The sequence below is a fragment of the Vulpes lagopus genome, chromosome 21 (assembly GCF_018345385.1).
Source record: "Vulpes lagopus strain Blue_001 chromosome 21, ASM1834538v1, whole genome shotgun sequence".
Taxonomy (NCBI): Eukaryota; Metazoa; Chordata; class Mammalia; order Carnivora; family Canidae; genus Vulpes; species Vulpes lagopus.
In genome coordinates, this window is record NC_054844.1 from 36,658,148 (window position 1) to 36,675,187 (window position 17,040).

Consider the following 17,040-nt stretch of genomic DNA (forward strand, 5'->3'; position numbering starts at 1 on the left):
AACATACCGTCTGGCCCTTTCCGGGAGTCCAAATGGACCCATCCATCACCAGCTTCTCTGAACACAGCTCTGCAGACACCCCATCCCGGAATCCTGCAGTTCACGTGCCTGCAAAGTAGAAATCCCTTTGCATGTGTCCTATGGCTCTTTTTAAGTCTCCGGGAATGCATTCTTTTATACTCTGCCTCAATTTTATTTTAGTCCTTTCCCTGCAGCCTCGGGTTAGTAATAGTCTTTCACGCTCGCTGCATTACAGCAGAGTTTCCCTCAAACCCCAGCGTCGTTCTTTGGCTTCTTTTGCATTTTTGACGCGGAGAGGACTAAGCCTCCGGGGTCCAAAGGGACTGCGCGCTCCAGGTCCTCCTGCGACCACACCCTGCCTGTGCTGGTGCAGGCGGGGGTAGAGGGCGCTTCTCTCGCCTCCTAACCTCTCTTTATGCGGAAATCCTCCTGCCTTTTGTGAACACGTTGCTCTACATCTCCCTCTTTTCTCTTCTGTGGCTTATGATCTACGAGTTTTGCCTCTTTTCTCTGTGCCCCCCGCCCCCCCCCCCCCCAGAGGACACGTCCCCTTACTTTGGAGTCAGAGTAATTGATGCTTGAAGATCCTGCACTGGCTCCACGGAGCCTGGCCCGCAGGGTCCCCGGCCCGAGCCGCAGTGACGGCGGCCCCCTCCGCAGTGACACGGGTCAAGGGCAGCAAGCCCCGGTCGGCCAAGGCTGACCTTAGAGAGCTGCCCCGCTCGCAGGCAGGCTCGGGGAGCCCCGTCCACTGCCCCGCCCCCGCCCCCACCCCGCGCGCCCTCGCCGCCTCCTCCCCGAGGTCCCGGGCTTGCAGAGCGCCGACGTCAACGGCTCCGGCTCCGTCCCGACTTCCTTCTGGGAGCCCAAGGAGCCCGGGGGAAGTTTGATCATTCCGCAGCGAGCCCGGCTCGCTCACTGGGCATGCTCAGTGGCCGGCCCCGCGCGGCGGGCGAGAGGCTGGGCTCGGGCGCAGGGCTCGCGGGGCTCGCGGGGCTCGCAGGGCTCGCAGGGCTCGGCTCCCGGCAGTGCGGGCCGCCCCCGCCGCCCCCGCCGCCCGCCCCGCGCGCCCCGCCCGCCCCGCGCGCACGCAGGGCCCCGTGGCAGCGCCGTGGGGCCGGAGCCCGGGAGCCCCCAACTTCGCGCCAAGTTCGGAGCCGCCTTTTGGGGGAGCCATGCAAATGATGACCAGGGACGTCCTGCTAGGAATGGAGGAGGAGGAGGACGACGACGACGGGGATATCGGTGAGCGGGGGCTTCCCCGGCGCGGCCCGGCGGCCGGACAAGTTGGGGACTGCGCGGGGGCGCGGCGCCCGGGGGCTCGCAGAGGCGCGGGAGGAGCAGCGGGGGAGCAGCGGAGGAGCAGCGAGGGGAGCCGTGGAGGAGCAGCGAGGGGAGCCGTGGAGGAGCAGCGAGGGGAGCAGTGGAGGAGCAGCCTGGGGAGCAGCGGGGGGAGAAGTGAGAAGTGGAGGAGCAGCGTGGGGAGCAGCGGAGGAGTAGCGGGGGCAGCATTGGAGGAGCAGCGTGGGGAGCATTGGAGGAGCAGCGTGGGGAGCAGTGGGGGGAGCACCGGGGGGAGCACTGGAGGAGCAGCGGAGGGAGCAGCGGGGGCAGCATTGGAGGAGCAGCGTGGGGAGCAGTGGGGGGAAGCAGCGTGGGGAGAAGTGGAGGAGCAGCGGAGGAGCAGCGGGAGGAGCAGCGGAGGGAGCCCGCGTCGCCGTCCCGGGGCCGCGGTGCATTCAGCTGCGGGCGGCGTGGGGCGCCCCCGGGAAGGCCGGGGATGGGGTGAGGATGGGATGGGGTGGGGGTGGGGGTGGGGGGCGCCGGGGCGGGCTGCGGGCGCGGCCCCTGAGCGGCGGTGCGCGTACGGGGGGGACCTTGGCGCCGGGGCAGCAACTTCGGGGTCACCCCCTGCCCCCCGCACCTGCGCTGGGGCTTGCGGAGAGCGAGAGCGGCGCGGGGCGGGGGCCGGGGCGCGGGCTGCGCGGCCCACCTGTGCCCGCCTTAAAGCGAAAGCTGGGAGCGGCGCGGGAGGCGGGTGGGGGCCGGGTGGGGCCCCCGGGAACGGATTTGCGGCCGCGGGGGGCGGCCGGGGAGGCTTCCTTCAGCCGCAGAGCCCGCGGGGGAAGTGATTGGAGGAGGAAGCCCTAGTTGGGGCGGATCTCGGGACACTTCCTCCGAGGGCGAGGGCCGGAGCTGGGGGGGGCGGTGCAGGCCTGGGGGGCAGGGGGGTGCAGGCCTGGGGGGCAGGCCTGGGGGTTGTCATTTCTAGTTAGAGTTTAAAATGTGCAGGGGTTGTAGACGGAGCGAAGGGAGAACTGTTTAATGGGGATGGGGGTGGGGGGAGGAAAACAATTGGGGCCAGTGAGTGAGCACACGCGGGGCCTCCAGAACCTGGCAACTACATTAACGAGCTGCTCTGTTCAGCAGCTCTGGAGCCTCCCTCTTGCTCCCAGGCTCAGTTTAAAACATAACAGTTCTTGCTCATGTCCTAAAGCCCCCCCCCCCTTCTTTTTCTTGAATGACTTTAGAAGTCCCTTAATTTTAGGAGCTAGATGTGGCTTTTCTTTTCTTTCTTTCTTTCATTCATTCATTCATTCATTCATTCATTTATAGATGTGGTTTTTCTTTTCTTTTCTTCATTCATTCATTCATTCATTCATTCATAGATGTGGTTTTCCTTTATCATTTTTCCCCCCCGGCCGGATACAGTTTACATGTAACATTTGTACAACCCACTGAGGGGATACCCTTCTACGTTGCAAAATGATTACCTCCGTAGCTTTAACCAGCGCCTCCATGACCTCATGATTACCGTTTCCTTTTTTGTGGTGAGAACATTTTAAGGCCCACCATCTTAGCGACTTTGCAGTACAGGATACAGTATTAATGATAATAATCACTATGCTGTACTTCAGATCCCCAGAACTTGGCCTTACAACTGGAAGTTTGTGCCTTTTGACCAACATCCCCTCCTCCCCTCCTCATCCTGCTGTTTCTAGGAGTTCAGCTTTTTGTAGATTTCACCTGGAAGTGACACACAGTAATTGTCTTTGTCAGGCTTATTTCACTTAGCGTGATGTCCTTCAGGTTCCACCCATGTTGTCCCAAACAGCGGGATTTCCCTCATTCTCATGGCTGACTAATATCCCATTGCCCACATGCAAGGAAGGAGGAGGGTGATGGTGATGATGCTGGTGATGATTTTATATATATATGCACACACACACACACACACACACACACTACATCTTCCTTATCCATTCCTCTATACTTAGACAATTTTTTTTAAAGGAAAGAATAATAGGATCAAATATGCGTTAGGATAGATCTTCCTGGCAGCATGTTGGAAAATGGATTGGAGTGGGAAGGAGGTAGAGGTAGACTTTTCTAGTAGTCAGGTTTGGAAATGCCTGCAGTGGTCATGGGAATAGAGAAGAGTGGTCTGAAAATTTAGGAAAGAGGTGACTCACTGAGGCCTCAAAGACCCACCGCTTCCAGCAAACAAGGTGACTCTTGGACTTGAGCTGAATAATTAGGTGGAAAGTGATGGCAGGTGTGCAGGAGGGACACTTTTCTATCATTCCAAAAAATCTTACACTTTTCTCCTCTGCTTTAGTTCAGACCATTTCCCTTCCTTAGTAATACCAGACTTGGCTCCTCTGTTTCTCAGTGGCTCGCTCTCCTTCCAAGCCTGCCAGGAACCTAGAAAGCTATTACTGATCCTTATGGCCCAAAGTGCCCCCCAATAAATTGTCACACCCCTTATTTTTCTGTTCTACACAATTAGCATTCACTTTGTATTTTGTCTTTGTTGTTGATTATCTTTATACCCACAACTAGAGTGTAAATTTCTTGGGCACTGGGACTAGACCACTTGGGTCTTCGAGAGATCATACAAAATATCCCAAACTTTGTAGACATTCGCTGTTATAATTTTTTTTAAAGTTTTCTTCCTCACCCTTCCTCTAACATGTAAGTTCCCTGAAGGCAGGTGTCTTGCATGCTTTGTGTTCTATGCCCCTCATGCCTAGAATGGTGCTTGCTATTCAGTAGAAGCCAAGCAAATCATTGTTGAAAGGCTCATTGTAAGTGAATTGCTCCTTTTAGTTTGATTAGCTTCATGCTCAGTGGTTTTATGGTCCTAGTAGAATTCTCTTATATGGCACTGTGAGATGACCTGTTATCTGTTGATTGTACATAGTTTATCAGGTACTCTGCTAGGTTGCGGGGTCCTTGACCTCTCTTACCTCACTATCTAGGAAGGAGGCAGATACACAAATAGAGAATTGTAGTAGTCTGTGATTAATGCTGTAATCAAGATGTGCACCAGGATCAGTGGTGGTACCAAGGAGAAAGCAAGGCATCTTGCTGAGGGGATTCTTCAGACGCAGTGCCTGAAGCAGCCCTGGGAAGGATGAGACATAGACCAGGGGGAGGGCTAGGACAACGATGTGTCTTGAGCATTCCTAAATGTGACTTCTCAAAAAAAAAAAAAAACAAAAAAAACCCCCAAAAACCCAAAACTTTATGCTGTCCTTATTTGCGGTGGCACGAGGGAGATAGTCTGTACCAGGAGAATGACAGTTAAAAAAACAACAACAAATAACTATCCTTAAAGCTTTTCTCTTTGAGTATAGTTTTGCCCTTTTTAAAATAAACCTGTTCTTTTCAGTTCAAATCTCCAGTCACTGTCTTCTATGTTTTAACTTTCAAGTCAAAGAATTGCTTTCTAAAATGTTTGCCATCTCCTCTTGTAATTCCCATTGTTCTTTAAATCTGGCACAAACAGCTCTAAAAAAGTTCCACACACACACCCCTTTCTTTTTTTTTCTCAAGAGGTTGCAATAGTCACACATGTTGATTGCTCTACCTTTTTTTTTTCTTTCAGAAACCAGTAACTTTAGACCAAAAGCTCCTGGGAAGGTTTCTGTCAGAGATACTATTTTATTTTATTTTATTTTATTTTATTTTATTTTATTTTATTTTATTTTATTTTATTTTTTAATTTTATTTATGATAGTCACAGAGAGAGAGAGAGAGAGAGAGAGGCAGAGACACAGGCAGAGGGAGAAGCAGGCTCCATGCACCGGGAGCCCGACGTGGGATTCGATCCCGGGTCTCCAGGATCACACCCTGGGCCAAAGGCAGGCGCCAAACCGCTGCGCCACCCAGGGATCCCCTAGAGATACTATTTTAAATTCCAACATTCTGGAAGGGAGATTATACTACATTATTTAAAAATCCCATAGTCTAGCCTTAAGTTGAAAGGTGGTCTTCAACTTTCAAGGTGGTACCCGTAGCAGGTTAGATTAAACTGATTACGTTTTTTTTTTTTTTTAATTTATTTTTATTTATGATAGTCACAGAGAGAGAGAGAGAGAGGCAGAGACACAGGCGGAGGGAGAAGCAGGCTCCATGCACCGGGAGCCTGATGTGGGATTCGATCCCGGGTCTCCAGGATCGCGCCCTGGGCCAAAGGCAGGCGCCAAACCGCTGCGCCACCTAGGGATCCCCTGATTACGTTTTAATAAAAGTTTCCACTCTAGCTAATACTTTAGGTTTTCATCTGTTATCATATTTATCAGTTTGTGTTTGGTATTGTAGCTGATTCAATGTATCTTAAGGAAGAGGTTATATAGTCACAGAGAGAGGAGTGCTGCTATCTTACTCACCTTTGTACACCGCAGCCTGCATATCACAATGCTTTTCACATAGTAGATACTGAACAAACACTTGCTAAGGGACTGTTTTTTAGATTTTAATGGAAGCTTTGTATGCCTAAGATTAAAGCTTGATTGCTTCTGTGATACAATGTAGTCAGGGCTTGGTCTGTGCAAAAATTACCAGTTTTAGACCAGAAAAAACATCATTTCCAATTACCTTCAACCAAGGAAATGTACTTCTTGCCTGATTGGTAACTCCTATGTAAAGATAGAGATGGTGAGAATTTAATACAATCAACTGATTGTCTTAAGTCATTATCATCATGGTTATTACGGCTTTTCCTTTAGTTTTGCCTTGCTTTATAATACTGCAACTAAAATTAATTAGAATCCCAGTTTAGGGGACACTAGATGAAAATGTCAACCATGGGATAGTGTCTGGATATGTACTGAAGAGCAATTCAGATACTCCTCAGCCAAAACATCAGATGGAACGTGTGCATGGAAGACAAGTTAAAGGGTTAATAGGCAACTTTCTCTGCTGTGGTATTTATTACTGCCCTGGCTACATGTCTGAATGCTAACTGAAAGAACTTGCTGCAGTAAGTTATTCAGTAGCTAAAAATACGAATGAAAGAAAATATATTCTTTTGTGAAGTCCAGATGTGGCTTTTATCGTTAATGCTTTTAATCTAGAACATTGAAACTCTACTATTTCCCACATTATTTAAAAATACAAATACTTGAAATTGAGGGGAAAAAGGATATTGATCTTTAAAATTATCTTTTTTAAAACCTTAATTTTAACTTTGGCAGACCTTTAGCCATAGGTCAGTCATGCAAGTAGATGTTCTTTCACAAAGCACAATTATGCAGATTATAGGCTTGTTTATAAAGCTTGGTGTATATAAACTAAGAAACTAAGATTGTGTTTACATAATTGAATTTTTTATAATTTCTCCAGACAGTCTATCTAGATTATTTGAAAAATAATCTTTGGCTTGGTACAGAGAAAATGATGGCTAAATTTTTCTTGGGGCATCACGTAGACACAGCTTTAAGCATTTTTTTTTCTTGATTTGTGCTTAGTTTTTAATAGAAATTATTCCCTGCTAAAGTCTAAACAAACATTATACTCTTCTCACATGTAACCTCAGACCTTTAACATTATTTTAAAAGTTTGTTTATATAATGATCTGAAACAACTGCATTCATTTGTTTTGTAGCATTTTATTTCTTTCTGCTGTTACTTATTAAATAAACAAGCCCTGGGTTCCTCATTTGTGTAAAAGATAAGATCCCCTTTCTAAAAAAAAAAAAAAAAGAAAAACAAAACCCTTAGAAACAATGATACACTAAAGGAAGAGTATAAATTCATGGATCATAGATACTACCTAGGAAAACTAGGGTTAAAGAGAGAGGGTGGTAAGTGAATCCCTGGAGAGGGGGATGGGGAGGGGGGACTAAGTGAAGGCCACATTGATGCGGAGCAGGGAGGAGGGAGAGGAATGACTGGCAGTCAGAAGACCTGAGTTTGGGTTGGCTTTGCCACTTAGAATCTATTACCTGAGGCAAGTTTCTTGGCTTCTCTGAGCCTGTTTCTTCAGCCTGGTGGGGTTGCTAGGAGGATGCCAGGTGTATGTCCAGCGCTGGGTGTGGGGCCTTTCACTCACCCTCCACAACGGGCAGTTACAAGGTCACCATCGTAATGAATTCATGTATTTCAGTGCTACTTTCTTCATTTCTTTAAAAGATCTCACCTCATTTTATTTTAATTCCAGTGTAAGAAATGGCTACTCAGCCTCAGAGATCCCTAAATTCTGTCCCCTTAAACATTGCTGTTTTGTGTGGCCCTTGTCACATCATGTGTGCAGGAGCTGCCCACTAAGTGTCAGGTTAAGGATGACCATGACGGGGGCTCTGCTGCAGACACATGTGTTTAAAGATAAAGGAGTCAAAGAATAGCATGTGGTTTCTGCAAAGAGATAATTATTGTGAGCTTTCTTCTTCTTCTTCTTCTTCTTCTTCTTCTTCTTCTTCTTCTTCTTCTTCTTCTCTCTCTCTCTCTCTCTCTTTCTCTCTTTCTCTCTCTCAGATCTTCAGACTGACTGACAATGTTTTCCAAATTCCAGGAAACCTATTTTAGGAGGAATCTCTTTCAGGGAATCTTAGCAAAAGATCCTAAGGGCTGACACCTAGGAGGCTCCCCGTAAATTGCTCATACATGTAGAGATTATTTTTCCATCAGTCGTACCTGTACCTTATCCCATTGTCTCAATTGCTGTCAGGCAGTTTCTAGCCAAAGTATTTGTGCTCCTGTGTGTCATCAGATAATTGTATGTACAAGAAGTGAGGAAGGAGACATTTAAGAAGTACATAGGTTTTGGGGACACCTGGGTGGCTCAGTGGTTGAACACCTGCCCTTGGCCCAGAACATGATCCTGGAGTCCCAGGATCTAGTCCCACATCAGGCTCCTTTCAGGGAGCCTGCTTCTCTCTCTCTGCCTATGTCTCTGCCTCTCTCTCTCTCTCTCTCTCTCTCTGTCTCTCATGAATAAATAAAATCTTAAAAAAAAAAAAAGAAGAAGTAAATAGGTTTTATTACCAATTGAATATCATAGGAGAACAGAGGAGGGGAAGATCAGTGATGAGATTCTCAGTGTTCAGGGTTCTCCATGATTCGACTATTACTACTGAAGTTGGAAACGTGGAGAATCGTTCAGAGATATTTGCCATTCAGCAGAAGGGAGGGCAATCAGGTGGTACATGGTGGGCATGATTGTTGACCTGATGTTAAAAACCCATTTGACTTTACATCTTTCCCATCGCCCCCTTTCCAGTTCTTGACCATGCTGTGTGCAGACAGTTTTGGCTCTGCATTCTCTAAATGTCCTCAGAATTGGAAATGACCCGGTGTCTCTGAGAGAGGACCTTCTTGGCCACCTTGTTATGCTGGCACACCCAAACTCCGTTCTCAGAGGGCTCTGGGGATGCCTTGTGACTCTACATCCCTGTGGGTCTGATGGGAAAGAGAAGAGGCCTGGCCTCAGCTCCCCTGTCTGAGAGACCCACCCTCTCCCCTCAAAGCCCTCCATGAGTGTGGGTATTAGGGACCAGGTGAAAGTGCTCTTTTCTTGAGGTTTGGATCTGTAGGCGAAAACCTGAATTTGATTAGAAGTACTTCTACTGGAGATGAAAAGAAAAGGATGACTTTTCCCCTTGTTGAAAGCTGATTTCCGCCATCTGTTGTAGATAACGTCACCTTACCTTGACCAGAGATATGGACTGGCATCTTGTACTGTGGCTGTCCATGGTGAGGAAGAGATGGGTCTCTCCGTTGGCCTGTGGGTCCTTTCTATTTACCCCCCATTGGCTCCTTTTCCTGCTCCTCAGAGTTCTTTATCTGACCTCTGTCCCATTGTTCTCCTCAGACAAATTGCCTGGCTCTGCCCAGAGATAGAGACGACCACTGCTTACACTTCAGTTTTAGACAGATGTGATTCAAATTCTAGCCCAGACATTCACTAGCCGTGTGACCTTGAGTCATTAACAGCTTTCCCCTCCTCTCTAAAATGGAGTTGATATTAGAACCTACTTCAAGGGTGACTCTATCAAAATGATGTAATTTAAAAAAAAATCTTACTTGGCAGAGTTGTGGTAACTGATGAGCCAAAAGCCCTCCATAATTAGAAGCTAATGTTGTTAATATTATGGGTAGCAATTTTTAACTATATCTCAACCCACATTTACCTCTTCTGTTTTTCACTGGAGGTTTTATTTTTCCCCCAAGGCTGTACCTTCCATTTATATAGCTCATTGTTTGTCTTTGCCTTTTTCATTAAACTATGAGCATCTTGAGAACTGTCACCTCACTGAGCAGCATAGTGCTTGGCACATGATAGAGGATCAATAAATTCTTATTGAATGAGTAAATGGATGAAAGACTTTGATTATCAAAGGATTATGGTAGATTGAAAAGATAGGCCTTTGCATAAAGACCAACCATTGGGCAGGTTTTTATAACTTTGGAGCCTTGGCTTCCGTATCAGAAAAATGTCATAGAGGTAATATAGAAAGGGTAATGATACTTTATAGAATTGTTATAAGGCTTAATAATATATAAAAGGACAAGGGACAGTTCCTGGCACATAATAGACCAACAAATAATGGAGTCATTTGTAAAGCAACCAAAAGTGGAGAAATACACAGTGACTAGTGTAACTTAAGTTAGATTTTCCAGTAGATACATTTCACAACAGTATCATCCCTTTGAATATATATAATTTTAGTAAGAAAGGTAAGAGAATATACTATAAAGATTCATAATGAAATTTAAATGATACTTTGATAGCTTTTACACTAAAGAAATGCAGAAGAAATAAGAGCATTTCTTAATCTAGCAACTTTAAGATTTTTAAAAGTATCTCGAATTAGAATCTAAAGAGTAGGGATCCCTGGGTGGCTCAGCAGTTTAGCTCCTGCCTTTGGCCCAGGGCACAATCCTGGAGTCCCGGGAACGAGTACCGCATCGGGCTCCCTGCATGGAGCCTGCTTCTCCCTCTGCCTGTGTCTCTGCCTCTCTCTCTCTCTGTCTATCATGAATAAATAAATAAATCTTAAAAAAAAGAATTAAAAAAAAAAGGATCTAAAGAGTAGTGTTCTTAATATTGATCCTGTGAAATTTTAATAAGGTAAACATTTAAGGAAATATGCATTTTTATTTATTATAGAGAGAGTGGGAGTGCATGTGTGCTAATGGGAGGAGGGACGGGGTGGGGGGAGAGAGAGAGAGAGAAGCAGACAAGGGGCTCAATCCCATAACGCTGAGATCATGACCCGATCTGAAATCAAGAGTCTGATGCTTAACCAACTGAGCCACCCAGGCGCTCCTAAAATATGTGGTTTTAAAATAAATATATAGTATTTACTTATCATTTGAATAGTCAGTTATTTTATTTTATTTTATTTTCAGGAAGAAAGCTTTTATTTTTATTTATTTATTTATTTATTTTATTTATGATAGTTACACACAGAGAGAGGCAGAGACACAGGCAAAGGGAGAAGCAGGCTCCATGCACCGGAGCCCGACGGATTCGATCCCAGGTCTCCAGGATCGCGCCCTGGGCCAAAGGCAGGCCACCCAGGGATCCCGTCAGTTATTTTAAATAGAAAAATTCTGAAATGTCTCATTTGCCCACAGGGCTAAAATTTCTCTTTATTAAGTATTATTGAAAAGTTTGAAGTCTAATAAAACCTGTAAAAAGACATGAATATGGGGACACCTGGGTGGCTCAGTGGTTGAGTGTCTGCCTTTGGCTCAGGCTGTGATCCTGGAGTCCTGGGACCGAGTCCTGCATTGGGCTCCCCGCATGGAGCCTGCCTCTTCCTCTGCCTATGTCTCTGCATCTCTCTCTCTCTCTCTCTCTGTCTCTCATGAATAAACAAAATCCTTAAAAAATATTTTAAAAAGACTTAAAAAAAAAGACATGAATATGATACAGAGCAAGATAATAAAACTGAAGATGAGCACACAAATCATTACCTTTATGGTTTGAATTGTTTTGAATTTAGTGATATAAAAAATAAAACAATCTCTACCTAATTTACAAAATAGGTATATGAAATGATATCTTTCCTTTTGTGTGTTTGAAGTTTGGGAGTGATATGCCTATACCCAGCTGCTAGAACTTAAACAACCCCCCCTCCCGCCCCCCAGCAGCATCAACCCTAAGAAAAGTTAGATGTCCCATTCCGTTTGGGCAGATTAAAGCAAAAATGAAAGGAGGAAAGCTGTTTTTATCTCCAGGGTTAAAATTATTTGCTCTGTAGTTAGGTGTTCATTAGAAGTGACTCTCCAATAAAAGTGAAAATGTCATCTTTGGTTACTGCACTTAGAATTGTGGTTCTTGTTGTCCATGGATTTCAGCCTATATTCCAGATTGTCAGACTGTCTCATATTTCCTTATTCCATTTAAATAGCATTTAGTAGCTGTGGGGTGCATGCTTCTATAACCAGCACATTGCAGCTTACAAATCATAGAGGAGATGTGAACATTTCTAACAGGCCTTGTCATCTACTCTAAGGGTCAGCAACACAGTAAATAGCTTTTGAGCAATGGGGTAATCATGGTTTTCCTGAGAATTACAGTTGCCTAAACTGTGGCTAGTGGCTTGTTTCATACTCCAAGATACTTATTTTGAAGAGTTCAGTCACAATCTTGACTAAGTTATTTGGCACACACACAAAAATCCCTTTGAAGGCTGATTGTGGAATTTGCTACTAGTGGGCTTCAGACATCAGGACCGTTGTTGCTCTTATAAAAAGACGTGTGTAGGGATGCCTGTGTGGCTCAGTCGGCTGAACGTGTGACTCTAGATTTCAGCTCAGGTCATCTCAGGGTGATGAGATCGAGCCCTGCGTCAGGCTCTGTGCTGAGTTGGAGCCTGCTTGAGGATTCTCCTCTGTCTGCCTCTCCCTCTGCCCCCCTCCTGTCCTTGCCTGTTCCATTTGCTTGAGCACGTGCGAGCGTGCTCTCTCTCTCTCAAAACAAAACAAAACAAAAAGGATGTGCCTAGAGATTTCGCTGAGCATAGAGCACCAAATTGATGTCTTCTCACAATCTTTACTGAAGACCTCTTGTGGGTCATGTAGTATTTGAGGTCTGAGGATGTAGAACAGAGAGAGAGGAGAGCATATTTCAGCTTCAGGGAAACTTGTTTTCTGATAAATGGTAAAATAAAAACCAGCAATGCAGAAATCCATTCATTCACCCGGTATCTGTTCAGCACCTTCTACGTGCCAGGCATCGTGCTCTGTGCTAGGAACTCAACAGTATGCAAGACAGAAATGTCCTCTGCCCTCAACGAGGAGACTGACTGGCAGGGAAGACACACATGCTGACAGATTACCACAAAAAAAAAAAAAAAAAAAAAAAAGATTACCACCAAATTGTATTTAAAGATTATGAAAAAAGAGACCTAGGAGGATAAGCACAGTTGAGACCAGGCCTTGGGTGTTTCCAAAGCCAGTTCAAGGAGAAGGGCCCTCCCTGGAGGATGGCTGACAAGTACAGCTGTTATTTTCATAATTCTAAAAATAACACGGCCTTAGAGTGTCATCTTTAAAAAGGCCCATGAGAAGGCTCAAAACGAACATTAGATTCATGCGTCCAACACAAGTGTTTTCAGGCTCACAACTGCACTTGGGCTGTGCTGGGGCAGCCCTCCAGGCAGAAGCTTTGTTTATATGATTTTTACAGCTGTTAGTGCACTTGCTATAGTGAGGAAGTAGCTCTGTTGCTGTTTGGTGCTGTGCCCCTCTGCTCCTTGGTAGATTGGTCAAACTATTCGCACCAAGTTGGAAAGCCACAAAATTCTGTAGGTCGCTCCCAGTTCCCTTTAACTCTTCCTTTGTAGCTCAATTTAGCACAATACTCTCCCTTCCTTAAGTTAAAGACGGGCCTGAGAGATTGGGCTGCGGGCAATGCTGTGCACTTTGCCTGTGTTGACAGCGGAGGAGGAAAGAGTGAAGGAGCAGGTCCATCTTGTCCTCATGTTCCACGTTTTTCTCTCCTCACTTGAATGGGGCAGGCAGCTAGCAAAGAGCGCCTTTCTTGGGTTTTCAGCCAGGAACTGATTCTCCTTTCACCCTGCCCTGCTTTGCTAAGGGATGTGACTCATTTCAAGGGCCTGATTTTGGCTGGGTCTCATAACCAAGCCCTTGAGGCATGAGTCAGAATTTGTGTGACGGTGGGAAAGCCCCACAGGAACCCTGTGGGGCTCCCTCGGAGACCTTCCTCCTGAGAGGTCCTAATACTATACACTTCCACTCTAGAAGTCCTTCTGTGTAAGAAGCCAAAGTACCCTGGCACTAGAATACGAATGAAGATGCAAATTAAAACTTGGTTTGTTTTCAGTTGCTAGGGCAGAAATGGATGCAAATTCTGTTTTCATTTACTCTTAAAAAATCCTCTTTCTTTTCTTTGTTAGGGTCTTTCATACATAAATGAAGTCCAGCAAGCAATGTAATTGTGTTACTAAACTTATTGTTTTAGCCATTGCATCTTATTCCTTCCAAATCAGGAATATTTTCTTTATAAATGCCATTGAGATCAAGTATAAAAGATGGTACCAGCAACCCTTGGCCATGCTTTTACCCGAACCCTCTATTCTTAGCACGTTTATGGAGTCCTGTGGTGTTTTGTTTTTTGTTTTTTGTTTTTTTTTCTTTTTTTTTTTTTACATTTAAAGGGCATATTTTACATACAGTAAAATGCAAAGTTAGCCGTTCAGTTTGTTAACTTTTGACAAATTTTATAATCATCACCCACAACCAGAGGACACTTCCATTGCTCTTTCAAGGGATGTCTTCCTCCCCCAGTCTAGGGGAACACTGAATGACTCCTACAATAAATTGGTTTCCCTGTTCTTGAGCTGCATATAAATAGAATCCTACAGAATGTAGTCTCTTGTGCGCCTGGCTTCTTAGCATAATATTTTTGGAGATTCATCCGTGTTTTCTGGATATCAGTCATAGTCCATTATATTTTATATATAAGAATATCTGGAAAATATTTTGATTTTTAAAAAATTTTTATTTATTTATTCACAATAGACATACAGAGAGAGAGAGAGAGAGAGAGAGAAAGAGAGAAACAGAGACACAGGCAGAGGGAGAAGCAGGCTCCATACAGGAAGCCCAACATGGGACTCGATCCCAGGACTCCAGGATCACGCCCTGGGCCCATGGCAGGTGCTTAAACCACTTGAGCCACCCAGGCTGCCCCAATATCTTGTTTTTTGTTTTTTGTTTTTTTTTTTGCCCCAATATTTTGAATTAAATCATGAACTAGTACATCTCTCATAGATAGCAACCTAATAATACTTAACCTTTTAATTTTATTTTTCCTTTAAAGTCAGGTATTTTTTAGTTATTTTAATAATCCCTTTAGCATTTCATTTTATGCAATGCCTTGCCCCTTAATAGGAGGAAAGCCAGTGTTTTCTTAAGATGGAAGGGAATGTGTAAGAAGTAACTCCTCTCTCATTTTATAGAAATTCAGGTTTTAATTGCCGTGCTGTGATTGTGCAACATGCCTGCGTGTTCATTGTGAGCGTTAGCCCACTGGCGATCTTACTGATGAGTCTGATACCAGCCCAAAGTGGATTTTTTTTTGTGGATGCGTTCCTTCCATGCAGGGAGTTCAAGCGTAATCCGTGGTTTTTCCAGAAGGTCAGCTCTTATTGATGTTTTTCACTGTTTAAAAATATTCTAAACAGATATTATCAGCCTCATTTGGTAACTGAAGAGCTCTGAGAACAGAAAAGTAAGGGTGACCTATCCGAAATGAAGGAGCGATTCAATCCTGGTGCAGGATATTAGATTCCAAAATATTTGTTCAAGCACATGTGTTCCAAGTTCCCAGAGAAGTTATTGACGCTGACGTTATTTCCCTTCAGGATGACTCATGATTTTTTGAGTCTGCTTTCCACTGTTAGTCATCTGCACTGCTTGGGTTAAAGCAGGCTTTTACTCTGCCTGGATTCCAGCCTCCACAGACCCCACTCCTCTCCCACCCCCCACCCTCCACCCCCCTTGATTCCCACCTCTTGGCTCAGCCACACAACAGTCTCTGCAACCCATTCTGATTCCAGCCAGGAAGGATTTTAAACTTCAGCATTTAGTAGCAGTCCAGCATTAACCTTGTGTGTTTGTGTTTCCAGTTTTGATGATTTGGCCTGTCCTACCCCCCACCCCAGCCGGCCCCCCGCCAAGTTGCCCAAACCCCTTTCTCAGAAACATGCTTAGGACGTTTATTATTCTTCGTTCTTTATTATTTATTCTCCAGACTCTTTATTCTTCAGATTCCATCTTACTCAGGGATGTCTTCTATTTGCCCTCCTGCCCTGGATGTGAAGTCCTCCCCGCACCCCCGGTGGTGCTCCCTGCCCCTGCTTGTGGCACACCCTGATAATGGCCTGCCTCGTGTCCCCAGATCTACTAACACGAGCTCTACTTCTGTTTTCTCCTTTAGCTGTTCCACCAGCGGCATCTTAAATCTCAGACCCCAAATTGTGATCCAAGGGCCGTGTCTCTTTCCGGGCCACTAACTTAGTCATGGTGCACTGGCTGCTGTAAGTGGGGCCGTAAGAGTGGGATACAATTTCCTGCGGTAACAGATAGGAGACTGCACTTTAACCCGACACCTAAGAAAGATCAGGTGTTTACTGGAATGTGGGAAAACCACCGCCTGAGCAGTAGAAATCAGCACCTTACATTAAACAATTCTACTCAAAAGCAGCTCCCTGATGTTGGGGAGTGACCTAGTTTTGAGCAGCAGGGTACCTGAAGCAAAGCCAGCACTCTGCAGGAAGTGCTGATGGCTGGAGCTGTGAGCCAGTCTTCCTTGTTCTTCAGTGTGGAAATGGAGATTTTCTCAATCTTGTGCATATACTTAAAAAAAAAAAAAAGTGCTCTAGTCAAAATTTTCCAGTATTTGAAAATGTTCTGGGAGTCTCACAAGTTGAGAACCACCACTCTTGCCTTTTTCCTTCTCTGACTGCTGGTCTTCCTGAACTGGCCTGCCTGTCTGTCTGCACATTTCTTGGTTACCACATCCTCTCTCAGGTGGCTTTGCTCCTGGCTCCTGCCCTGGGTTTATTCCCTAGCACTTGGTCTGCCCTTGAGGCTGGCTTCATTCCTTCCAGGCAGGCAGGCTCTGAACTGCAGATCTTTACTAAAGGCCCCATTCTGGATCGTACCAGGTCAGCCTGTTTTTGGAAATGAAAGGCTATAAATGAAGGGAAGAGGGATCTTGTTAGCCTTCAGAGAGGGAAATTAGTTCTAGGTGAATGCACAGCCAAAATAGTCCTCATCTCGTGGTAACAGAACCTAGACATCGGTCTGAATTTTAAGGAAAAAAAAAAAAAGTGGTAACTGCTGTAGAACAGGTAAACTGTAGGGCTTATTGTCCAACTAGAGCTAGCGTGTGCCACCACCATTTGTTTTATTAAGCTTCATGAGCTCTCAAAGTGGATTGGAAAGGTTCCCTTCTGAATTTTGTACTTTATAAAATGAGCCAGGTTACGGTGTTTCACACGCCTTTCAAAAAGGCTGATTGTGACTTCTGACTTTCAATCTGCAGCTGGTCTAGAAAAGTATAGAGGAATCAATATTTTACAAATATATGTAGAAGATCCATCACCTGTGACTTCTGTACACCATGTTTATTTGTCCACCAGGAGCGAGAAATAATTTAAAGAATAAAATAATTGCGACCAATTGCTTTGTGACTTTTTAAAGCCTAAGTGCATTTGCTGTATGGAGGAGTCACCTTGGCCATGCATTCTGAAC

The 17,040-nt window shown here is 45.2% G+C and overlaps 1 protein-coding gene across 2 annotated transcripts in view; it reads left to right on the forward strand.

Annotated features, from left to right (window-relative positions):
• The first annotated feature begins 1,055 nt into the window (after positions 1 to 1,055).
• Positions 1,056 to 17,040, forward strand: part of ANO6 (anoctamin 6) — a 189,967-nt gene continuing 173,982 nt past the window's right edge. For both annotated transcript variants that reach the window (XM_041735628.1, XM_041735629.1), the window contains exon 1: positions 1,056 to 1,266. In XM_041735628.1, the coding sequence (XP_041591562.1) occupies positions 1,197 to 1,266 (70 nt within the window). In that variant the 5' untranslated portion in view covers positions 1,056 to 1,196. The remainder of the gene's footprint in view (positions 1,267 to 17,040) is intronic.